Source organism: Oryza glaberrima, chromosome 5, assembly GCF_000147395.1.
Source record: "Oryza glaberrima chromosome 5, OglaRS2, whole genome shotgun sequence".
NCBI classification, from domain to species: Eukaryota; Viridiplantae; Streptophyta; class Magnoliopsida; order Poales; family Poaceae; genus Oryza; species Oryza glaberrima.
The window spans coordinates 15,031,323-15,057,493 of NC_068330.1; the positions used below are offsets into that span (position 1 = coordinate 15,031,323).

Below are 26,171 nucleotides of genomic sequence, written 5' to 3' on the forward strand. Positions count from 1 at the left end.
AAGAATTAGAAATTTCATAGAAAACTTGAGGTAAGATTTGAATTTGAGTTCCTGAGATAAACACTTGACATATATCGGTAATTTGGCCAACAAGTTCGTAAGATAAACTAATTTGAGTTGATTATCAACACTGATTTTTCAATATTCGGAGTACGTGTATTTCGTCCATTTAATTAGTTTTTGATAAAACTCCACATGAATCACCTAACTTAAAATGTGGTATGTCAGAGATATCAAACATACATTAAACACCGCTCTTAATCAGGGGAATAAAACAGAAAAAAAAATTATCTGGACGTGGGCCAGGTGGCTAGCTGCCTGCAGCCAGGTCCTCGTATCATAGATGACGACGACTTCCTGTCCGAGGTCGTTTACTGGTTAGATATATCCATATATTTGCTGTTTAAATTAATATTCATCCTAAACTGCATTTGAGATCTTAAATAATATTGATAAAGTACAATAGAAGGCCAGTCTCCTGCTAATCTGAGGCTTACTTAACCTTAGAGAGCTTATAGCTATCTCTGCAGCTGCAAGCAATTGGCATGTGTGTGGCAGCTCTCACTAGCGAGAAATACCGAAGATATGCTTACATACTCCCTTCGTCTTATTTTAAATATAGTTATGGATTTCTGCATCTAACGTTTCACTGTTCGTTAAACTTTCGGATACTATAGTACATATAATTAAACTGTACTAGTAGAGACAACCAGAGAAACGGAGGAGAGGCTCTCTCTCTAGCTACTACCTCACCATGGCCGTCTCCTCTTCTACCTCTACCTGCTCCAGCTTCTCTCTCCTCCTCCTCCTCCTGCTCCTCGCCGCGGCGCCATGGCGGTCAGGCGAGGCGGCGGCGGCGGCGGCGGCGGCGGCGACGGCGGCGGCGAGAGCTCTCAACTTCACAAGGCAGGATTTCCCCGGGGAGTTCGTCTTCGGCGCCGGCACGTCGGCATACCAGGTTAGCTTTTTAATTGGAAGAACCAGCTGATGCTTTGCTTATTTTCACATATATGCATGGTCTAATTACTGTGTATATGAATAGTTAGTACTAGACAAGTTAAAAGAAAAATTAAAACCACGGGTGTTAATGGTTTCTTTTCCTTTTTTTTGGGGGGGGGATTTTTGTTACAGTATGAGGGGGCTACCGATGAAGATGGAAGGAGCCCAAGCATCTGGGACACTTTCACTCATGCAGGTGATGTATAATTGTTTCATTAATCACACATATAATTCCTTCACACAATCGTACTTAGTACTTGCAAAATATATAGTACTACATATACACATGATCAAGCTAGCTAGCTAGCTAGCCGACTCTTAGTTAAGTACACAGTTTACATGTTTATTATTATTAGATGATTATTGTTTTCTGATCTGATTTATTTGGCTGTGCATGCATGATGGGTTAATTAATTTGCAGGGAAGATGCCGGACAAGAGCACCGGCGACATGGGCGCCGGCGGCTACCACAAATACAAGGTACGAACAGTTTTTTTTTTAGGTCTTTTTGGATGGTCGTAATTGTTCACTATAACATATGGTTGGACGATATTGTAATGCCACTTGTTCATTTGTTCGTTCCTTTGGGATTTCGTTGAATTCTGGCGCCTATTTAATTACCTGTCCTTTTCCAGTTTCTAAGCTAGCGGTTTTGATCGATGAATCGGAAACAACGTGCCTTTTTTTTCTCATCGGTCTTTTTTTTAAAAAAATATAATGGCTCATATATACGTGATTCTCCTTTTCTTTTCTAGTGCAGAGTTTAATTTCCAGCTAGTTAAGTGTTGAAATTATTGTTCTTGTTATCAAAGAAAAAAGTATAATTTAATTAAGTGTAGTTCAATTAATACTTCTGGCAAATGGGAATATCAACCTAAAACCCTAATTAGGAATTAAGCTACGTGGTAGTTTGAATCCAATTTCAAGTTGGATTAGAATGATAATTAAAAAGGTCATGAGGATGGGAAAAGAAAAATCAAATATTTTAATTGCTTTTTTTTTTGCAATTTTCGCAGCAGATATTTCATTGTTCCAACGTTCCTTGAATTGTTTCTTGAATTTGTGGCCGGAAAATGATGCCAAGTTAATTGGAAGTATCTGCATTTTTCAGGAGGACGTCAAGTTGGTGAGTGATACTAGCCTGGAGGCATACCGGTTCTCCATTTCTTGGTCTAGGCTTATTCCAAGTAAGAAAAATGTTTTACTAATCACAATTGACTTGGGGAACTTAATTATCATATCCTTGCAGAACATGTGTCCCTCATAAGTCGTTCTAATCTTGATCCAATTTCTATGATCAACACAGGAGGAAGAGGACCCGTCAATCCGAAGGGGCTCGAGTACTACAATAGCCTGATAGATGAGCTAGTCGAACGGGGTAATTTCCATCATGATTTGTAGTTTTAATCTGAAATATGTAGGAATTTTTCTCCAATTTCACTCGCTGCAGTTACATCACAATAAAGAAAAATGAGAGAGGAATAATCTTTTTTCCCTTTTACTCCTTAAAGTATTCTCAAAGAAATCGTGTTTCTGATATATATGATTGTTTCTCTACATATGTATTAACGACAAAAATACTAAGGAGATTCTTTACTGAATCTAATTTTCCATCATTTTCAAAAGATATTCTCCCTTCATTTTTAAATATGTGACGTTGTTAAATTTTGAAAATTGACAAGTCGTCTTATTCAAAAATTGAGTACAAACATAAAAAAGTCATGCTTAAAACACATTAATGATAAAACATGTTACAAAATAAATGATACTTACATAGCTTTTCTAAATATCAAGTTAAAGTGTCAACAGTTAAATATAAAAATAGTATTTGCTAGATTTAAGCCACCTAAAATTTGTAAATTTTGAGTCACCTAATTAAAATTGCACAGCCTAAAAATTGCAGGACTATGAAATGTGCCATTTAAGTTCATTATATCCGCAGTTTTGTTTATCTGTATTGTACATTTTTTTCCCCAATTTTCATGCTTAGGCTATAAGAATTTATTGTTTAACCTTTTATTTAAAAAGAAGGTTTTTTGTTTAAATAAGTAATAAGCGAGTGATGAAAACCATTGAATTGTTAATCTTTCATCCAAGTAAAATGATTTCAGTCACCTGAAATCTAGACATATTTTAAAATACTACAATCATCTGACTAATTTTCGTTCGAATTTTTAGAAATTTAAATACACCTGTAAAAAAATTGTGAAAAGCTAATTGTGGTTGAACTGGAAATATTAACAAATCCAGCCTCAATGCAACATTGCAACACAAATAATTTCTGAATTTCCGATTGTTCTGCAGGGATTGAGATACATGTGACTCTCTACCACCTGGATTTCCCTCAAATTCTTGAAGATGAGTACCATGGCTGGCTCAGCCCAAGGGTCATGTAAGACACTTGATATCTCATCACTGCTCCTCCTGAAAGAAACCATTCTTCTTCTTCAAGAAGCTGCCATCTGAAATTCCATCTGAAAATTTTTTGCAGTGACGATTTCACGGCGTACGCGGACGTGTGCTTCAGGGAGTTCGGCGACCGGGTGAGGCACTGGACCACCATGGACGAGCCCAACGTGCTGTCCATCGCCGCCTACGACAGCGGCGCCTTCCCGCCGTGCCGCTGCTCGCCACCGTTCGGGGCCAACTGCACCGCCGGCAACTCCACCGTGGAGCCGTACGTCGTCGCCCACAACTCCATCTTGGCTCATGCCTCGGTTACTAGGCTGTACAGGGACAAGTACCAGGTGAGTCAGTCAAGTACAGTAATAAGTTCCTATTTTCGTTTGAATTCAGCAAAAAAAAAAAAATGAATGGCTCAAATTCGGTGCAAATCTGTTTCAATTTCAATTTCTTGCTTTCGGAGAATTCTGAATTTGCATTCTGAGATTGTGAACGCTGAGTGAGTGAGCCCCATCCTGAACGCTTAGCTGAACTCTGTTCAGATTTTTTTTTTTCGCGAACGTGCGAAGGATTCTGTTCAGATTTCAGAACCGAAATATAGGTTTGATCAATGGTCAGAAAGGCATAAATGGGCCGTACAGAATTGCAGATTGATCTCTTGGTCACCAACATGCATGGACATTTGCAGGCTACACAGAAGGGATTCGTTGGCATGAACATCTACAGCTTCTGGAACTACCCTTTCTCCTCCAGCTCTGCAGACATAGCAGCAACTCAGAGAGCCTTGGATTTCATGGTCGGTTGGTGAGTGATCCTTTTTTCCTTCTCCATTCCTTTTTCAAGATACTAAATTTGTTGGTTAATCATACAACAATTATGCATGCAATGAAATTATCAAATTAGATAAGATGATGAGGAGACCTATATATGCTTATTAATTCTTGCTTAGGATACTGGACCCCTTGGTTTATGGGGACTACCCTGAAATCATGAAGAAGAAGGCTGGTTCCAGGATTCCATCCTTCACCGAAGAACAATCTGAGCTGATCCGTGGGAGTGCTGATTTCATTGGAATAAATCATTACACGTCGGTGTACATCAGCGATGCATCGAATGGCGAAACGGTGGGCCCTCGAGACTACAGTGCTGATATGGCAGCAACCTTCAGAAGTAAGTTCAGTTTTGATGTGAAGAAATCAAGTTCATGCAATGTGGCAAATCCTCAGTATCACATTGATGATGAGACTCTAAAAACGAAAAATAGAAGTGTTACACATGCTAGCTCTAGGAAGTTCGTAGTGAATATAACACAATTTGATTACCAATTGTAATTGTGGTTTGATTTCCTGTGTTTCAGTTTCGAGGAACGATACGCCGAGTGGTCAGGTATCTTAACCTTTTCCCCTACTTTCACTCAATTTGGGTATTTTGTATTTGAAATCAAACTAAATATCAGTTATTCAATGGAGAAAAATCCCATGAATGTTTTTTTTCCCTTCAGCAGAGGTACTAAACATTTTCATTTCAACTTTTGCCTTTTGGGTACAGTTTGTCCCTACTAGGCTCCCAAGAGATCCGAAGGGGCTGCAATGTATGCTCGAATACCTCAGAGACACATACCAGGGCATTCCTGTTTATATTCAAGAAAATGGCAAGTTTTCAAACTCAATATCTATCCATATATAGCCCAATGGTGTTCTTCATTATGTGACTATGCGCATTACAATATTTCAAAAGTACATGGTGCTTGCCTTGCAAATTTTGTGGAAGTTCTCTTGATTTGCAAGGAAAATTTATGCATAGTTTTTTTTTTAAAGAATGTAAATTCTGTGGGAGCTGAAACAGTGAGTCTTTCACCTATTCTTTTAAAAAAATAAATTTCTATGTGTCATGTAAAACTGTAATGTCATTGACGTCTTTACCGATCTATTTTTTTTTTGTTCATCTATTTACCATATTTTAGGTTTCGGGCATTTCGGTAAGGACGACGATTCACTCAATGACACAGATAGAGTGGACTACTTGAGTAGCTACATGGGAAGCACTCTAGCTGCACTAAGGCAAGTGCTGTTCCTTTCGGTTACATGATAAATATTGGTGACTTTGTCTGAACTTTTAACAAGAAAAATGGATTTTTTTTTTGTTCATATGGTCATTGCAGGAATGGAGCCAATGTGAAGGGTTACTTTGTGTGGTCATTTCTTGATGTATTTGAGCTGTTAGCAGGATACCATTCGCCATTCGGCCTGCATTATGTTGATTTTGAGGACCCCAATTTGCCAAGGCAGCCGAAGCTCTCTGCTCACTGGTACTCCAAGTTCTTGAGGGGTGAAATTGGGATAAACATCGAAAGCACGATTAGTCCCGATGAACATGAACATGAACATGCTGATCAATGAGCTTATCGGGAGTGCATGATGTTCAGCTGTAGGGGATGAAGAAAACACTATCATAGTGTTTTTTACTACCTTTCTATTCTTCTTTCGTTTGTGGAACATTTCTTTCATAGGATTCTTATATAATTAGTCATTACTCACAGTTAGGTGTTTACTGATGAGTTATATTCTCCTCATTTGTAGACAGTCATGTTCTTATTGTCATGGCTCATTACAGCTGAATAGAGAAAATCGGAAATTTGCCAAAGCTAGTAGAACGGTAGACGACGATGCATGGCTCACTGAAAGAGTCACTTAGGCCTTGGGGGGGGGGGGGGGGGGGGGGAGGGGGGCATATGCTAATTTTAAATTTAAGTAAATGCGGAAGCAAAGCTTTTTGGAAATTTTGAAAATAATAGAGTAAGCGCACAGCTCAAGAAATGTTAGATCTAGCTACTCACAAGAATGTGGAACAAACACAAACAACAACTAAACCAGTAGCGGCATAAACAAGCAAAGCTATAGGAGGGGAGAGGGATTTCACCGAGGTTTTTGCAAGATGAGGTGTTCCCGAATTTCAAATCCTTGAGGGGATTCTAGTTTCCGTTGAGAAGCACTCACAAAGAGCAGAATCTTTGCTTACCCTTTGCTCTAGAGGTTGCACAATTCCTTTTGGATGTGAGATCCAATCTTCACAAACTTCTCCCGACCAACCACAAGTGAATTGTTGGCTCAAGAGTGACACCTAATCGTCTAGGAGTCCTCAACTCCAAGAGTAATAGATGATGCAAGGATCTCTTAGGGATGAAACAATTGCTCACAAATCTTCACGAAGTCAACACTAAGCACTCACGCAAACTCGAAACTACAACTCCCATACACACAAAATAATGCTCTCATCACTTTCATTACAAGGAGCAATGACGCAATTCAGGTTAAGGATTTTCGCCCAATTAGCTTGATTCACAGTTTTGCCAAACTCTTCTCCAAGTTGCTAGCTGGGCAGTTCAAAAAGGAGATATCTGTTTTGGTGAGCCCTAATCAGAGCACATTCCTCTCAGGACGTAGCATCCATGACAATTTCCGCCTCGTGCAATTGGCTGCTAAGTGTTTTAGGGCTGCTAGAAGCGTTGCTTCTCAAAGTGGATATTGCTCAAGCCTTTGATATGGTATCCTAGCCTTTCCTCCTGGAAATCCTGACACACATAGGCTTTGGCCACCATTGGAGAAGCTGGATCATGATGATTCTGAGATCCTCCTCATTTAAAATAATTGTGAATGGCAACCTGTGTGATGGCGTTCTGCATAGAAGAGGATTGCGCCAGGGTGACCCGTTATCGCCGTTCTCTTCATCCTCGCCATGGAGGCTCTAAATGGCCTATTCAGGACGGCGGAAAAGGAGGGACTTCTTCATCCCTTCACCTGTCAAGGTCTCGGCTATCGGATCTCATTGTATTCAGATGACGTGATATGTTTCATTCAGCCATTCAACTCCAATACTGAGGCAGTCTCACAGATTCTCAAGATCTTCGGTGAAGCTATGGCCTACATGCCAACTTTCAGAAAAGCTCGATCATCCCAATTGGATGCACGGATGATCAAATTGGCTAGGCGGCCATTGCTCTGGGTTGTCGAGCGGAGCAATTTCTAATCAAGTACCTGGGGTTATCCCTTTCGCCCTATAAGTTGAGCAAAGCACAACTGCAGCCGCTTGTGGACAAAGTGGTGCACAAATTGCCGATGTGGAAGGGCAGGTTGCTAGCTTCAGGAGGATGACTAACTCTAGTTAAAATAGTGCTCTCGGCAATACCAATCTATCGCCTGTTTATGTAGGTTGAAAGCACTTAATACTGATTTAAACATCAAAATTGTAAAGTTCAATCAAACAGTCATAATAAAAACAAATTTATTTTTTGAACTTTGATAATGGTGCCAGCTATAGCTCTAAAAAATTCCAGCTCAAAATACAACTTGTATAAAGAATAAAAAAAGAGAAATTTAGTAAGGAATAAAGTGAAGCGTTATCAATAGTTTTAGGGGGTAAAATGAGCCAAAACATATAGTTTAGAGGATTAAGTGATCCATTGAATTGAGTAAAATGAATTTTTTTTCTTGTTCTTTTGTCTTGACAAGAAAAATTAGAGAACCATTTTTTTTTAAAAAAAAGAATAATATACTCAACCAGATAACCTATAGTTCTCTAAAATAACATTAGATTTTTAAAGAAAAGGTATTAAGTTTCTTCTATTAAATATACCAATTTTGACGGTGGTCTCTAAAATAGTAGAATCAATCCAGGCTTTTTGTATTTTTCTCATTCAATAGACCATGTCACCATCTATTTATATTGTCACCTCAACTTACTTGTAGTAGTAGAATTAAAGGATATAATTGTTATTACTGGTAGTAGAACTTATAAGTGTCCGAGTCATTTTCTAACATCGTATCCATTTTCTTCTCTATCTTAATGAAATGATATGCAAATCTCCTACGTGCTCTAAAAAACTTACAAATCAATTGTCTAAATTGTATCCATTCATGATAATTAGGGGCGGATCCAGTATGGGAGTGGCGGGGCTCGAGCCTCCACTACTAGCGTGAGGATCATGGGAGCCCCCACAAAGCACCCCACAGAGATTCTTTTGCCATATGTAGGTGGAAGAGGGAGCTGTGTAATTTTGTTCTAGGTTGTTTAGACCCTCTTGCTATTTCTTTTTATCCGTCACTGATGATAGTACATGCATTAGAAAACTCACAATATAGGCTATCGTAAAAGTCCTTATATGGAGGAAGGCTACGGGCGATATAGAGGTAAAACATGCCGAATACTTCGATATCAGATTTAGCAAACATATGTACCATACTTGATACTGTACCTATTTATCACGTCAGGCACATAAAAGAATCAAAACCGGTGGCTGGGTATCATGTGACATGATTCATCATGTCCCGGCGTGGGTATACTGTTCGACGGTAATACCGTGCGCTGGTCGCCCCAATTAATTAATATGCGTTAGTTGTCAACGCAGACGTGAGAAAAGCAATTTATCAGCAAACAAACCCGTTCTTATATATTTAATTACCCATTTGCTGCCGACCGACGACATCATCTTCGTCCTAGACTATACAGTATATGTTTTAGTTCATGATGAATACACTGTATTAGTTAATGACGGACCACGAAAAAGGTCTTCTTATATGTAATCTGAGACTTCTCATATATATTAATTCTAGCTTATATAGCTAGTGATCGTTCAAGAGAGAAGACACTAGTGGAGAAACCCTTTGTAGTCCCGGTTTGTAACCCCATTTAGTCCCAGTTTTCAAACCGGGAGTACCAATCCGGGACTAAAGATCGAGCTGACCTTTTTTTTTTTCATGGCCCTGTTGCTGCATGGTTATATAAACCATGCATATATATGTTTCAATACATATATATATATATATATATATGGTTCAGTACATATGTACATGCATAATAATATATATGTATTTATACATATATATGTTATGCAAATGCATATGTGTGTGTATATGACCAAAATATATTTACATTATAGAAAATGTGTACACATGCATATAGAAACATATGTAGTCATGTATTAATTACAATCCATTATATGTCCTAGCTAGCTACGATTTCGACGTAGTAGTAGTACTCGCTGCTAGCTCAGAAGCTAAGGACCGGTGAATTGTGTTTCCGTCGTAGTAGAATTCACCCTTGGAATCAAGGATTTCTTCGTTGATGAATCCCATGAGTTGTTCTTGAACCGCCGCAATAAATTCCTTGTGTGTGGTCAGGTTATCCCTCATGCAAATAAACTATATGAATGTATGAAATTGATTAGTAATTAAACAAGAAATCGTTACGTAATAAAATTTTGAATTTATTTGTACGTACATCGAGCTCTCTTGTGATGATGATTTGGTCTGCAAGGCAGTGGCAATACTCGCACACGTAGTAGCCGCACAAGTTAGTTCCCTGCTTTTGCTTTGCGCACTACAAATAAATGACAAATTAACGGCGTGAGATCTAATTAATATACACTTGTATGTATTAATTTGAATCGGAGAAATATAAATGTAGAGCATGTGTACTCACAGGAAATTTGAACCTCCGCCTAAGTCTTTCTCTCCAGTTGCCGCGGACCAAATGACGGAACCGATACCAAGCCCTACATGGAGTTTAAAGATATGATTCGTAGTAGAAATAATTAACATAACAAGAATTTCTTAATTAACAGAGGAACTCATGCCAGTACCTATCTATAAGTTCGAAAACCTTGTCAAACGTAGACTCTTTTTTATCCATTGAGTCATATACGTTGACAGTGCAGGCCGACAGGTCGAAGAGTAAAAGCACCCAGTGGAATCTGCAATGTGCGTGGGATGCATTACATATGAAACACTTAGCAAGTTCGTACGGGAATAAAATTTGGTATGTAGGAAAACAGTAAAATTAAACTAACTCTGTGTTGTACGGCAACAGTATGAACGTCTTGTAATGCTGCGCCTTCAGGAGATGGATGAGATTGTCCTCTGTTTCTTGTGGATATTGGTCGAGCATTGCGACGTTTACTCTCCGAGGGTCGATGAATCCAGTATCGAAAACCCTCCGCCGTCGGGCCCTTTGAATCTCCATTCTACAACGATAAAAGGGAGTATTTTATTTTATATAGTTTACTTATATACAAGGACCTAATTAATTAAAGGAGACGTAGTAATTAAGAAATATAACTGAACGATATACTTACAAAATCCAGCAACTCATAATAGAGACGTCGAGGGCGTCCAGCTGGTATACTTCGTAGATTCCCTTAAAATTGATCCAGAGAATATCATCTCCATGCAAGAAGTCCGGGTCCCTGATCCTCGCTCCGATCATCTCTCTACCGGTGGCACTCATCTCCATGTACAGCTGATGGAACTTGTACATTTGTGTGGGTAGGGACTGCACCAGCTCGGGCTTGACAAGCGGTTTACCGAGTTCATACATGTATTTCAATTCCGCCTTTTCTATTGGTTCAATTCCTAGCAATTGATCCGTAGTTAGACCGGTGTCAATAATAAATTCTTCTATCGTCATGTCTTCCCCGGTCACCAACGGCTCGATCTCCTGGTTTGGTTGCTCTCCAAGCTGAGGGACTGGTTTGGACTTTCCAGAAGATGCTTTCTTCAGCGTTCGCTCATAGTCCGATAGCTTGATGGCCTCCTTGACAGGTGCAGACATACCCCTGAAGAAGTTCCTGACACTGGGGTCTATAGGAATCTTCTTTTATGGACTTCGAGGCTTGAATTGTCTCTTGACTTCTGATGCAACGTAAGCGTCAAGCTCCTCTTGCGTGCAATCGTACCCCGGGTCCTTGTTCTTGGCGGCGTCAACTTTCGCCTTCTTCGTTGCCCTTGTGTGGGCAGGCGGTGGAGCTAGGGGGGCCCTTGACTTTGAAGGTGCCGGAAGAAGAGCTTGCGGAGGAGTAGGTGTAGGAGCCCGAGGAGGAGTCGGTGCAGGATCCTGAGGAGGAGCCGGTGCTAGAGCCTGAGGTGGAGACGATGCTGGCGGAGCATGAGGAGGAGACGGTGCAGGATCCTGAGGAGGAGATGGCGGAGCCAGAGGAGATGGTGCACGAGACGCCGCTTGTCGCCCAGGGAGGATGATGTACCGCCTGCGCCATAGAATAATGGCATGGCTTGTGTCTCGTAGATGCGTCTCACCGTCTCCTCCAGAGTAATCCAGCTCGAGGTCCTCGTACGCGCCTTCGACCAACTCAACTTCGACCTTCGAGTATCCTGCTGGAATCGGCTTGCAGTGGTAAGTACCTGAAGGGTCCGTTGGGATGGCCATGCCCGACGCCACCTTCATGTTGTGAGAGATTATTTATTAGTAATCAACATATATAAGCAGCAACTAGCGGAATGGCTAAATCTAAAATATATAAACTACGAGCTTACCTTTATTGATAAGTTCTTGTAAGGAATATGCAGCTCACATGGTGTCCGCTGAGTGATGTCATCAACGGGACAGGTCGATTCGTCCTGTGTTTGCATGGCGTGCATGCTCTGTGATCCTACCTGCCCCGTTGAGGCACAGCTGCTACGGTTTCCTGACGGGCTCACCATTGCAGGAGGAATGGTCGGCTGGGGATCATGGGACCGATGTGCGGCCATGCGTTCATCAACCTTCCTTGCCACCTCCTCTTGCATGCTGAGTTCGTAGCTCGATACCCGGAACTCTAGATCTGCAATCTTCGCCTCGGTATCTCTCTTGCTCCTCATCCAACTCCTGTACGTGTGGATGTCCTCCTTGAAACCAATCTTCCAAGGAATCACCCCTTTCCCTCGTGTTCGTCCTGGATGCTCTGGAGTCTGCAGGGCGAGTCAGCTCGTCCCTATCTCTGTCCGGTCGGAACGTGCCCTGAGAGGAGGCTTCCACTGCATCTGTTAGTCGTCCCGCAGCCTCTCGTATCTGATCGCCGAAGACCAATGAGCCATCAGCTGGGTTGAGCGTTCCACCGTGAGCATAGTACCAGAACTTCGAACGTTCCGGCCAATTGGCGGTTGCCGGTTCGATACCCCTCTCAATCAAGCTAGCCTCCATCTCCTCCTACTTCGGCATCGCGACGCTATAGCCTCCTGACCCCAAGTGGTGATGGTACTTCTTCTTGGCGGCATTTTCTTTGTTTCTTTCCATCATCGCCTGCCCTTATTCACCTGTCTTATATGCAACGAACTCGTTCCAGTGATCCCTTAGCTTTGGGAATGTGTCGAAGTTCGGTGTCTGCCCCTTCAGGATATACTTCTGGTACAGATCTCCCTTGAAGCTCTGAAACTGTTCTGCCATTTTCTTCAGAGTCCACCTTTTCACTTTGTCCTCTGTACCCGCAGGAAGGGTGAATGTCTCGAGCATTGTGGTCCACAGCATCTCTTTCTCCGAATCTGGGACAAAGCTCTCATGATCTCCACGTGCCCTTGTTCTTCGCCAGTACAACGTACTGACAGGCACGTTATCCCGCACAACCCAACCGCTGTGACGTACATAGTTCTTGGCGGCTTCCGCCGGGGCACTAGGACGTCCATCTTCTTCCACTTCTGTTATGATGTGCCGACCCTCAAGCTTCTTCGCTGCACCTCGTTGCCCGCATGTCCTCTTCTGTCCAATGGAGGGTTGACTACCACTAGCCTCCTCCTCCTGGTTCCCCTCCACATCCCTTTCCACGTGCCCCTGCTGGTTCTCCTCCGCATCCCTCTCCACGTTCCCTTCCTCATTCAAGTACTAGTTTGGATCCTCGTTCCCCTCTTCTTCATTCCAGTACTGGCTGCTTCCCTCCGCGATTGTATCGTACAATATCTGTTCCTCATCGCGGTCAGCTATTTGTTGATACAAGAAACATCTGCTAAGTCACGAGACATTTATGTTTTAACAATCTAAGTCATGTATGCTAAGTGTAAATGTCGTACATTAGAACCCTACACAACTTACGTGCTAAGTCTAATTACAAATCGTGATATAAGCTAAGTCTAGGTGACGTATATTATACAACCCTAGCTAGTAAATAATTATATACTAAGTCTAATTACAAATAAAATAATCTTATATTAAAACTCAAATAATATTACATGCTAAGACTAAAATAGTCATTTATATGCTAAGTGTTTCGTGCGTATATGCTAAGTCTAATTAAGACTACAATAGTCAATTGCTAGGAGTCGCACCAATTCCGTAGTCAATAATTACATACTAAGTCTAATTACAAATAAAGTAATCTTATATTAAAACTCAAATAATATTACATGCTAAGACTGAAAGAGTCATGTATGCTAACTGTAACTGTCGTATATGCTAAGTCTAATTAAGACTAAAATTGTCAATTGCTAGGAGTCGCACCAATTCCGTAGTCAATAATTATATAGTAAGTCTAATTACAAATAAAATAATCTTATATTAAAACTCAAATAATATTACATGCTAAGACTAAAATAGTCATGTATGCTAAGTGTTTCGTGCGTATATGCTAAGTCTAATTAAGACTACAATAGTCAATTGCTAGGAGTCGCACCAATTCCGTAGTCAATAATTACATACTTACTCTAATTTGCAATAAAATAATCTTATATTAAAACTCAAATAATATTAGAACACTACACAATCTTATATGCTAAGTCTAATTACAAGTCTAATATTCTTAATTGCATTACAAATATAACAATCATTTATATTATTACGTCACTTGCCTGCACGAATTCCTTCTAGGGCTAGCTCTTCCACTCCGGCTTGAGGGACGACTCCGACAGCACGTCTTTTCTGCAAGATACAAAAAATATGCATTAGGATAAATGCCGTGTAACATATATATAATGCATTTCACGTTCACGTTCGTTCACGTTCGTTCGCTCGTTCACGTTCCCTAGCTCGTTCACGTTCGTTCGCTCATTCTCATTCACGTTCTCGCGGCAACGTACGTTGACGTGTTCGTTCTCGCTCTCGTTCGTTCGATCGTTCTCGTTCTCGTTCACGTTCTCGCAGCAACGTACGTTGACGTGTTCGTTCTCGTTCACGTGTTCGTTAACGGCGATGTGGCGGCATCGGGCCGGCGCTTGGCGCGGCGGCGTGGCGACGGCATGGCGTTGCATGCGGCGGCGGCGTTGCACGGCGGCGAAGGCGGCGGCGGCATTGCGCGCGCAGCGGCGAAGGCGGCAGCGTGGCGTGCCGGCGGCGGCGTGGCGCGGCGTCGGCGTGGCGCGGCGTCTCGTGGCGGGCGGCGCGACGGAGAGAGAGATCGAGATCGGAGATCAATGAAGAGAGAGGCGGCGGCAGCTCTCACCCCAGAGATGCGGCGGCGACGGAGGAGGCGGAGGCGGCGGCGAGGACGACGAGCTCGAGACGACGGCGAGATACGGTGGCGTCGGCGCGGGGATTTGCCCTAGGCAGTGGCGGCGAAGGAGAGAGGCCGAGAGAGATCAATCGGCCGAAAACGTTAAGTGTTGGTGGAGAAGACGAGGGCGCACCGGGAAAATATATACCCCCGGATCTTTACTCTCGGTTGATTAGTCCCGGTTGTTCTCATCAACCGAGAGTAAAGATCTTTTCCCGCTATTTCCAAATTCTTTTTAAACCCGGTTAGGGTTAAGAACCGGGACTAAAGATTATAGCACTGCATATTATTTTCGCTTACATATGTGTTTCTAAAATAGAAGTTAATGCATTAACATTATTTAAAGTACAAAGATTAATGGCAATTACTTCAAAAAATTATTTTTGTCTGTAATAAATTAAGTGGATAAATCGTAATAAGCAAATATATGACTTAAAATTAATAAAAATTCCAATAATCATATATACTTAGCATATGAATGATATTATTAAATTGGTAAAAACTCTAATTAAGATATGTATGTACATACTGCATGATTTAAAATTAATAAAAATTGTAATCATCATATATACTTAGCGTAGGAATTATATTAAATTAAATGTTAAAAACTCTAATTAACATATGTAAATGCCACATGCATGATTTAAACCTTTTAAAAATTCGAATAGTCATATATAAGTAGCATATGAAAGATAGTAAATTAAATTGTGAAAAACTCTAATTAACATCTGTAAATGCCACATGAATGATTTAATACTTTTAAAAATTCTCTAGTTAATTATAATTAGCATATGAATGATAGTCAATTAAATGTAGCATATGAATGATAGTAAATTATGCCATACATCAATTGATTTATATGGATAATCAATACATCCAAAATAGTTTACATCGTGTACACAATAATTATGGCATTACATCGGCGGTGACGGTTGACCGCACGTACTTTCTCCTCACTATTGTTCCCTCCTTATGATCGCTGCGTGAGTAAGGGGTGTCTTCATTTGATAGGAGGATGCTAGGGTCAATCGTCACCGTGAAAGGGGGTTGCCCATCCAACTGATCGTAATCCTCGTCAGTCTTGTCCTCAACTCTGACGATTTTTCTTTTGCCTGGAAGAACCACTTGATGCTTAGGCTCGTCAGGCCCTCTGCCCTTCTTTCCTTTGCTAGACATGTCCTTCACGAAAAAGACTTGCGTTACATCATTAGCAAGGACAAAAGGTTCGTCCGAGTATCCAACCTTGTTAAGGTCAACAGTTGTCATACCACTGTCATCAATCATTATGCCTCCACCAGTCAACCTAACCCATTGGCACCGGAACAGAGGAACCTTGAGAGGACCATAGTCAAGTTCCCATATATCCTCGATGGCACCGTAATACGTGGCAGTTGTTCCATCGTGTCCCATGGCATCGACACGAACATCGCTGTTTTGGTTCGTGCTCTTCATGTCTTGGGCTCTCGTGTAGAATGTGTACCCATTGATCTCATATCCCTGGAATGTCGCGATCGACCCAGACGGTCCCCTCGCCAGGAAGGCAAGTTGTTGGTTGATCGACTCGTTACCCATGAGATGTTGTCGTAGCCACGCGGGGAAAGTATCAATGTGATGCCGTGTAATCCATGCATCGGACTTACCGATGTTCCTGGTGCGAACTAGAGCCAAGTGCTCCTCGATGTAAGGAGCTACCAATGAAGAGTGTTGCAGAACAGTGAAATGGGTTTTACGGAATAAATTGTTGTCTACCGTCACTATTGCTTTCCTTCCGAGAGTTCCCTTTCCCCGTAGTCTCCCTTCATGGCGTGATTCAGGTACCCCGATTGGGCGAAGGTCTTCGATAAATTCTACGCAAAATTCGATGACCTCCTCTGTTCCATAACCCTTGGCGATGCTTGCCTCTGGACGAGCACGGTTACGAATATACTTCTTCAGAACGCCCATGTACCTCTCGAAAGGAAACATGTTGTGTAGGTACACAGGCCCAAGAATACGGATCTCTTTCACAAGGTGACAAAGCAGATGCGTCATTATATTGAAAAATGAAGGTGGAAATATCAACTCAAAACTGACGAGACATTGCACCACTTCATTCTGAAGGGCTTATTACAACTGGTAGCAGTTGTGTCATCAACATGTGACAGTCATGAGACTTTAGGTTTGTGAACTTCTTCTCCTTCGTGCTTATTATTCGCTTGATATTCGTGGAGTATCCAGACGGTACCTTTATGCTCTCCAAGCATTCAAACATACTTTCCTTCTCTGCCTTGCTAAGAGTGTAGCTGGCTGGACTCAAGTAATGGCTTCCTTTCTCCTTTGGTTCCGGGTGAAGGTCGCCGCGTTGTTCCATATGCTTCAGATCATTACGTGCTTCCAGTGTATCTTTCGACTTTCCGTATACACCTAGGAAGCCAAGAAGGTTTACGCAAAGGTTCTTAGTGAGGTGCATCACGTCGATTGCGTGGCGTACGTCCAAGAATTCCCAATATGGTAACTCCCAAAATATAGAGTTCTTTTTCCACATCGCCGCGTGACCATCTTCGCTCTCTATAGGCTGGCTTCCAGGCCCCTTTCCGAACACTACTTTAAGATCTTTAACCATAGCAAACACTGTTTTCCCGTTGCGATGTTTAGGCTTCGTACGGTGGTCGGCCTTATGTTCGAAGTGCTTGCCTTTCTTCCGTACCGGGTGGTTTGCTGCAAGGAATCGACGATGACCCATTTATACAACCTTCCTACAGTGCTTAAGATACGTACTTTCTGTTTCATCCATATAGTGACTGCAAGCCTTGTACCCCTTGTTGGACTGTCCGGATAGGTTGCTAAGTGCAGGCCAATCGTTGATGGTTACGAACAGCAGCGCTCGTAGGTTAAACTCCTCCTGTTTGTCCTCGTCCCACACGGGGACACCTTCCTTCTTCCACAACTGTTTAAAATCTTCGACCAGTGGTCTTAGGTACACATCGATGTCGTTACCAGGTTGCTTGGGGCCTTGAATAATAATCGGCATCATTATGTACTTCCTCTTCATGCATAGCCAGGGGGGAGGTTGTAGATACACATCGTAACGGGCCAAGTGCTATGGCCGCTGCTCATCTCTCCAAAAGGATTCATGCCATCCGTACTCAAACCAACCGTATGTTTCGTGCGTCCTTTCCAAATTCTTTAAATTTTCTGTCGATGTTTCGCCACTGCGAACCATCGGTGGAGTGTCTCAGCATCCCGTCCTGTTGACGCTCTTCAGCGTGCCATCGCAACATTCTAGCATTCCCCTTGTTCCTAAACAAACGCCTTAGCCGTGGTATTATAGGGAAATACCACATCACCTTAACAGGAATTCTCTTCTTTGTTAGCTGCCCGTCAACTTCTCCTGGATCGTCTCGTCTAATCTTGTATCGTAGTGCTTTGCAAATAGGGCATGCTTCTAGGTTCTCATACTCCTCACCGCGATATAGGATACAATCGTTCGGACATGCGTGAATCTTATGAACTTCCAGTCCTAACGGGCAGACTATCTTCTTAGCCTCGTACGTTGTCTCGGGCAATTTGTTCCCCCCGGAAGAATGTTCTTGACGAGTTTCAATAAATGGCCAAATGCCTTGTCACTAACCCCATTTTTTGCCTTCCATTGCAAGAACTCCAGAGTGGTATCCAACTTTTTGTGCCCCTGCTCACAACCTGGGTACAACGAAGTTCTGTGTTCCTCCAACATCTTGTCCAATTTATGGGCTTCCTTTTCACTTTCGCAGTCCTCCCTGCATCCTGCAACATCTGACCAAGATCATCCGCAACGTCGTTACCATCAGCAGCTATTTCCTCCTCGCCCGTTTGATTTTCTTCAAATCCAACATACTGAGCAAAGTCCGGAATATTGTCGTCTTCCACTTCATCTTCTTCCATTTCAACACCTTGCTCTCCGTGGGATGTCCAACAATTATAGCTTGGCTTGAACCCCGACTCAAACAAGTGGAAATGAATAGTCCTGAATGCAGAATACTCCTTCTGATTCTTACACTTATTGCATGGACAACAAATAAAACCCCTTTGCCTGTTAGCTTCGGCCACTCTCAAAAAATAGTGCACGCCGTCAATAAACTCTTTGGACTGCCGGTCAGCGTACATCCATTGCCGATCCATCTATATGAGTCAAAAAAACCGTACACAAATAATTATTCTTACAATAATGACAGTCATATAATAATTATAAGATATCTTTATTCATACAAAAATCATAAAATATTACACCAAATAATTCTTAAAAACTATTTGTAAAGTTTTAAACTAATTTTAATGTGTTTTACTTCTTTTAATTTTCATTTTAGTTTGTTTTCTATTATTTAAGATTAACTTTCACTAGAGTTTTCCTTCTCAACTATTTTATAAAACCTTGTTTAGCAAATGAACTAAATTTCTATATATTCTTTCTTCCCCACACACATTTTCTCTCTTATCAACTTACAACTAAATTTTGGAGACAAAAAAAGTGTGCAAAACATAGGTGCAAATGTAGTATGACAAAAAAAACATTGGAGGATGAAGTTGCAAACCTTTTAGGCACCTCCGATTTGTATGTAATCACCAAAATAAATTCAATAGAAATTTTGGCATGACCTCCCCTCTTTTTTGAAGAAATTTTGAAGCTTGCTCGGACAGCTGGAGGAGGAAGAAGACATATATATAGGGGTGGGACTTTAGTCCCGGTTGGTAGATCACCAGGATCTTTAGCCCCAGTTGCTAGATTCTGGGGGGGGCCTGACATGCCCTGACAGCATTTGAACCGGGACTAAAGATGATCTTTATGCCCGTTACCCTTTTAAACCGGGACTAAAGATCATCTTTAGCCCCGGTTTTTATTACATCCGGGACTATTGTGGAAATCGGCCGACCGACGAAAGATAGTTTCTCCACCAGTGAGAGGAGGTAATTAATACTATACCTTTGCCATGGCTGCCTGCACCTCCTCGCTCGTCTCTCTCCTGCTGCTGCTGCTGCTTCTCTTGCTCGTCACCGGCGAGGCGACGACGGAGGCAGCTCTCAACTTCACGAGGCAGGATTTCCCCGGGGACTTCGTCTTCGGCGCCGGCACATCTGCGTACCAACCAGGTATGTTAATTAGGGAGTATACACATTAACATGACGAAGCTTAATTAATTTTCATATATGATATATTTACATATATATATAGGATTTAGGGACGCAGATTCAATAACATTCCCCCGTGACATTGAGTCACTGATATGTGGGACCCACATGTGTCTGGATCCACATGGGTCCCACACGTCAGTGACTCAATGTCACGGGGAATGTCACCGGCGCAATGTCACCGAATCCCAATCCAGGATTTAGACGGACTGTATGTAGTGTATAACTATATATGCCATTAATTGATTTTCTGAGACCGCGGATATACTCATCGTTTTAATTGTACATGACTTTGGATCAGTCAACCATTGAGTTTTTGTAAAAAAAAAAAGTTTTTATTGCTTGGAGCCTTGGTTCTTAATTAGCTGTGCATAAATGTATGTAGTTTTTGCTTCCTTTTTTTTATTACAGTATGAGGGGGCTACCGGTGAAGACGGAAGGACCCCAAGCATCTGGGACACTTTTACTCATTCAGGTAATCGATCTTAATTTCATCCATTATTACTAATTAAATCACTACTTGTAAGTTCATGTAGCGAATGCATATACAATTGAGATCCGCATGCAGTACTGCAGAGGACCTGCATCCATGCATATATGATCAAGCTACCTAGCTACTAATCTCTACTCTTCTCTCCCATAAAAAAACAAATCTAATATGGCATGTGACACATGTTAGTAATACAAATGATAGACTCTATTAAAATGTGTCGTATCCCGTAATAGGTCTGTCTTTTATGGGATGGGAGAGTAAGTTACATGATCAAGAAAATTCATATATGTGTCCAACAGAAAGTTTATATTTTCTATGGTCCCAAACATAAAGGTAATTGTAGCTCCTCAAAGTCGTTTTGAGCATGAGGTCACTTTGAAACATAAGATATGAAAAACATGAGAATAGAAAAAACGAAGGCATCGAAGTATCAAAGAAAGAATTAAGCCAAAGTAAAGTTTTCAAGAGTTTTGTTCTCTTACTTATTTTCATATGGAATTGATTGTAGGAATGCAATTCTATGTAAAATTTCATACTTTCTTCATATATATGAATCAAAGTGGCCTACAGGATCCTAAGAAAATTGAATCCTCCAAAATCCTTTGTCAATCCTCCATTTCAAAGGTTCCCTATGTAGTTTTAGAACTTTTAGTTATTTTTTTATCATATTTTCTTTCATGTTTACCCTTCTCAAATAAATGCTTCTCCTCGCACAAGCCAATGGTTTACATTTCCTATTAGTTAAAATTTAGGGCAACTATAATTTGAGTCAATTTTCTTAATTGTTATGTACAAGCCTAAAACCTCCTCTATTTGGAATCATAGGGAGTGTGCTACATTGATCTTTGAGATTTTCGGACCATCTGGTTGTGATATTTGCAGGGAGGATGGCGGACAATAGCACTGGTGATCGGGCTGCCGCCGGATACCACAAATACAAGGTAGGCAGAAGGCATGCACAGTGTACAGCACATCACATTGATGCACAATCGATAAGCTCAAAATGTTGTTAGGTTTTAATTTGGTTGGCATGGGTAAATCTGGATAGAGGGGTTGATTATGTCTAATTCAATACTAGAACAATATACTTTAAGACGGAAGGAGTAGTTTGTAATTTTAAATGCCGTGTGTTTGTTCTGGGATTTGATGAATTCTCTGACCCAATCATATGCGTAGTTACCTAGCAGTATTGGATATGGATATCAATCGACTCTTTCTTTTTCAATAAGATAATGGCTCGCGTATTTGTTTTTAACATTAAACCCACACAAAGCGCCTACAACACATTCACATATCCTTAACGCACATTTAAAAAGATGGAGACCAGCCAGAAGTAACAACTGAATCGTATGCTTGAAATAAATTTTGCCAAGCAGTACTAATCAAAATATATACTAATTGGAAGTATATATCTGAATTTTTCAGGAGGATGTTAAGTTGATGAGTGATACTGGATTGGAGGCCTACAGGTTCTCCATCTCTTGGTCTAGGCTTATTCCGAGTAAGAAAATATATACTAACCGCAATTAACTTGGGGAACTTGCAAAAAAATTCGTCTGGCCCTTACTGTTAAGTAATTTTAACTTTTAATCTATGGTTTCTATGATCACACAGGAGGAAGAGGACCCATCAATCCTAAAGGACTCGAGTACTACAATGACCTGATAGATGAGCTAGTCAAAAGGGGTAACTCTGAACAGATAGTGCTGTATTTCTAGGATTTTTGTGATATCAGACTGGATTTTAGGATTTAAGTCCCTCTGTTTATGATCATAAGAGAAAAAAACAGAATTTTCTGGTTTACTTGATTTTTCTTCAACATATCTTTACCATATATAATTGTTTCAGTTCATATAAATTAACAACGGAATAGTATGCTCAAAAATTATTTTTTAATTCAAATTATCTCCCCAATTTTCTTCAGAAAGTATGGTGCCCCTGAAGTTTTTTTAAAGCTGTTAGTGAAACATTGTAATAGCTCCATATTTAAATATAGACTTTGTTGATTTTATTGGGTCTTTAGTATGTAACTTTGACATCTATTTTTCTATTAGAATATAAGAATAATTTGTAACAAAATTATAATATTCTAAAGTGCTTATAAAGAAAAATCTACGCATACAACTTTTATTTTTTTTCAATCTTAATATTTCGAGAATTGTTGATAGAAAAAGTTTCAAAAGTTCGATAGAATAATATCGTATATTTATATATCACTCAATCCATTCTTGGTGGTTTCCTGCTAAACTCTAAGGTGCACAAATCTTTTGCGCAATCCCTAAGAAAGGAGAAATTTGTGATTGTTCTATAGGGATTGAGATACATGTGACTCTCTACCACCTCGATTTCCCTCAAGCTCTTCAAGATGAGTACAATGGCTGGCTCAGCCCAAGGATCATGTAAGATACACTTCGATCTTTGATCAACCTTGATGATGATCACCACCCAGCTCTGATGGAGCTGAGGCTCTGAAACTGCAATAACTTGGGGGGAAAAAATTGTGCAGTGAGGATTTCACGGCGTATGCGGACGTGTGCTTCAGGGAGTTCGGCGACCGGGTGAGGCACTGGACCACCGTGGGCGAGCCCAACGTGCTGTCCATCGCCGCCTACGACAGCGGCGTCATCCCGCCGTGCCGCTGCTCGCCGCCGTTCGGGACCAGCTGCGCCGCCGGCGACTCCACCGTGGAGCCGTACGTCGCCGCACACAACTCCATCTTGGCTCATGCCTCCGCTGTCAGTCTGTACAGGGACAAGTACCGGGTGAGTGAACGAGTGAGCAAAAACATTTCGGAATGTAATTAAGAACATTCATGGGGGACCGAAATTTTCTGAATTTTGGAACTTACGATGGAAAAATTTTGAAATTTGAATAAATTTCTACTGAATTTAAACCAACTTTTCAAAATGCTAAATTTTGAACAGCTATTTTTTTTTTGCCAAATCTGAGCATTCATTTTACTAAATTTATAAATTTAGATATCACTTGCCTGAAACACATCCTACCGCTATACCTGAAAGAAAAACGTCCAAATAACCCTCCTAAATTTTGATTGAAAATCTATCTAGCATCCCGAAGTTTTAAATTGGACATTCAACTTTTAAAGTTTACAATACCATTCAATGCCCTCTAAGTTGGTTTTACAAAGTCGTTTTTATTTAATTTGCATCTAAGTTGGCTGAGTTTTTATCATGTAACATACGCATTGCACATATGTTAAAATTTTCACTTAAATCTTTTCTTTTACCTCTTGTTTGCTCGTATTTAGAAGAAAAGTACCAGCGTAACAATAGTATGACATCACTGTATAAATTGACAACCTGCAATTAACGATACATATATTATATTAGTTATTTAAAGCCACTAGTTTAAGATCCCAAATATGCAAAACCACTATCTAAAACCGCGTTAAAAGGTAATATGAACGGTATGTAAAGTTTAAGAGGTTGTATGTCCGATTTTAAAGCTCATGATTACATGAACTTCTATCCAAAATTTAGGAGGATATTTGGACTTTTTGCTACTTAAAATTTAGGGAATTTGAAGACCTGAACGCACAGCTGAACTCTGTTCGGATTTTCAGAACTGAAAGATAGCTCGAAAAGATCTGTGCAGATTGCTCTATTGTTACCAACATGCGTCAACGATTGCAGGCTAAGCAGAAGGGCGTCGTTGGCACGAACATCTACAGCTTCTGGCCCTATCCGCTCTCCCGCAGCTGTGCAGACATTGACGGATTCGGATCCTCTGCAGTAATACAGAGGGTCACTGTAGCTACAGTAATATGTGAGGGAACAGTGTTCTAATGCACAGCACACAGTCGCGATTTACTGTAGCACAGGGATGAATGTACTGTAGCACCGCTGGTTAGTGCTGTAGCAGATTTACTGTAGCATCTCATCTGATCCATGCATCTTCTATCAGACGCTTCACAGTACTCCTAATACCGGGCACTGTAACTACCTCTTAATTTTCTCCTCCACAGCAGAGGATCCGAATTGGACTTCACGATTGGTTGGTGAGTGATCCGTTTCTTTTACTTTCTTTTACTTCTTAAAATTTTTTAAAAAGAAAAATTGACCATATACAATTATATATACGATGAGATTTTTCATACAAAAGTTATATATGCAATGAGATTTTTTTTTTTGGGGGGGGGGATTATATGCAATGAGATGATGAGGAGACTTGAAATTGACCATTCCTGATTAGGATACTGGACCCCTTGGTGTATGGAGACTACCCTGAAATCATGAAGAAGCAAGCCGGTTCCCGGATTCCATCCTTCACAAAAGAACAATCTGAGTTGATCCGTGGGAGTGCCGATTTCATTGGTATAAACCATTACAAATCGTTGTATGTTAGCGATGGATCGAACCGCGAAAAGGCAGGCCTTCGGGATTATAATGCTGATATGGCTGCACACTTCAGAGGTACTACTATCTCCGTCCCAAATTAAGTTCACTTTGAGATGGAGGGAATAAGTTTTAAGTTTACGGTGAAAGCTGGTTTACCATGTATGCCATATTACACCTATGAGAATCTGAGACTTATGAATCGAGAGACATGACCCCTTTTTCACAAGTAAATAGTAGTGTTATATACTTCCATTATTTAAAAACACTCTAGGAAGTAGTACACAGTACACATGACACAATATGATTATTATCTATTCTAACTACTCGTTTGACTTTTTGTGTTTCAGTTTCAAGGAATGATACACCGAGCGAAAAGGTATTTGATCCTTTTTTTCATGCTTTCAGTTGTCAAACTAAATATATACATATATGAATTATTCAATGGAGACAAATTTCATGAATGTTTCTTTTTTCCCTTCTGCAGAGGTACTAAATATTCTCATTTCATTTTTTTTGCGTTTTTGGTACAGTATGCCCCTTCCAAGACCCTAAGCGATCCGAAGGGGCTGCAATGTATGCTCGAATACCTCAAAGACACGTACGAGGGCATTCCTGTTTATGTTCAAGAAAATGGCAAGTTCTCAAACTCAATATCTATCCATGTACAGCCCAATGGTGTTCTTCAACAGCGACATATCGTTATTTGATTAAATGTGCATTACAGTAATTCAAAAGTATATGGTGCTTGCACTGTAAAGTTTGTATTGGAAGCTCTCTTGATTTGAGAAAAATCTATGCTGAAATATTTCTAAAGAATTTAAATTCTGCAGGAACTGAAACACCAATCTTTTACATTTATAACCAGTTTTACATTTTAGAAAGAATATATAGTCAGTAAAGAAATCTCCATTTATAATGTAAAACTGTGATTTCATTGGCGTCTTTACTGATTTAAATTATCTTCTAAAAACAATGTTTATCTATTTACCAAATTTTAGGTTTCGGGCAGTTCGATAAGGAGGATTCACTGAATGACACCGAAAGAGTGGAGTACTTGAGTAGCTACATGGGCGGCACATTAGCTGCACTAAGGTAAGTTATGTTCCTTTCAGAAACTTGATACATGGTGTTTATCTTTTCAAAAAATTTTAAAAGAACACTGGATTTTATCTGAACATATATATGGGTGTTTGTGCATATGCTGATGCAGGAATGGAGCCAATGTGAAGGGTTACTTTGTGTGGTCATTCCTGGATGTGTTCGAGCTGTTCGCAGGATATCATTCGCCATTCGGCCTGCACCATGTCGATTTTGAGGACCCCAGTTTGCCAAGGCAGCCAAAGCTCTCTGCTCAGTGGTACTCCAAGTTCTTGAGGAGTGAAATTGGAATAAACATAGAAAAAATGATTAGTCCCGATGAACATGAACACGCTTATTATCAGTGAGCTTGTCAGCAGTGCATGATATTCAGTTGTTATCTTTCTCTTATTTAAAAAAAAAACTCTCTTTTCTGGTTTCCTAATAGTTAGCC

The 26,171-nt window shown here is 40.7% G+C and overlaps 1 protein-coding gene across 1 annotated transcript; it reads left to right on the forward strand.

Moving 5' to 3' along the window:
- The first annotated feature begins 554 nt into the window (after nucleotides 1-554).
- On the forward strand, nucleotides 555-26,100 carry LOC127773811 (beta-glucosidase 22). The gene is made up of 29 exons (XM_052299993.1): nucleotides 555-958; nucleotides 1,132-1,195; nucleotides 1,421-1,479; nucleotides 2,111-2,186; nucleotides 2,306-2,377; nucleotides 3,304-3,391; nucleotides 3,491-3,746; nucleotides 4,091-4,206; nucleotides 4,352-4,572; nucleotides 4,760-4,788; nucleotides 4,951-5,053; nucleotides 5,366-5,462; nucleotides 5,564-5,730; nucleotides 6,026-6,057; nucleotides 16,806-16,827; nucleotides 17,505-17,516; nucleotides 20,175-20,264; nucleotides 21,165-21,223; nucleotides 21,708-21,783; nucleotides 21,897-21,968; nucleotides 22,594-22,681; nucleotides 22,789-23,044; nucleotides 23,936-24,034; nucleotides 24,268-24,296; nucleotides 24,495-24,715; nucleotides 24,988-25,016; nucleotides 25,171-25,273; nucleotides 25,639-25,732; nucleotides 25,851-26,100. The coding sequence occupies exons 1-29, from the start codon at nucleotides 755-757 to the stop codon at nucleotides 26,083-26,085; spliced, it is 3,069 nt and encodes a 1,022-aa protein (XP_052155953.1). The 5' UTR covers nucleotides 555-754; the 3' UTR covers nucleotides 26,086-26,100.
- The last annotated feature ends 71 nt before the right edge of the window (nucleotides 26,101-26,171 follow it).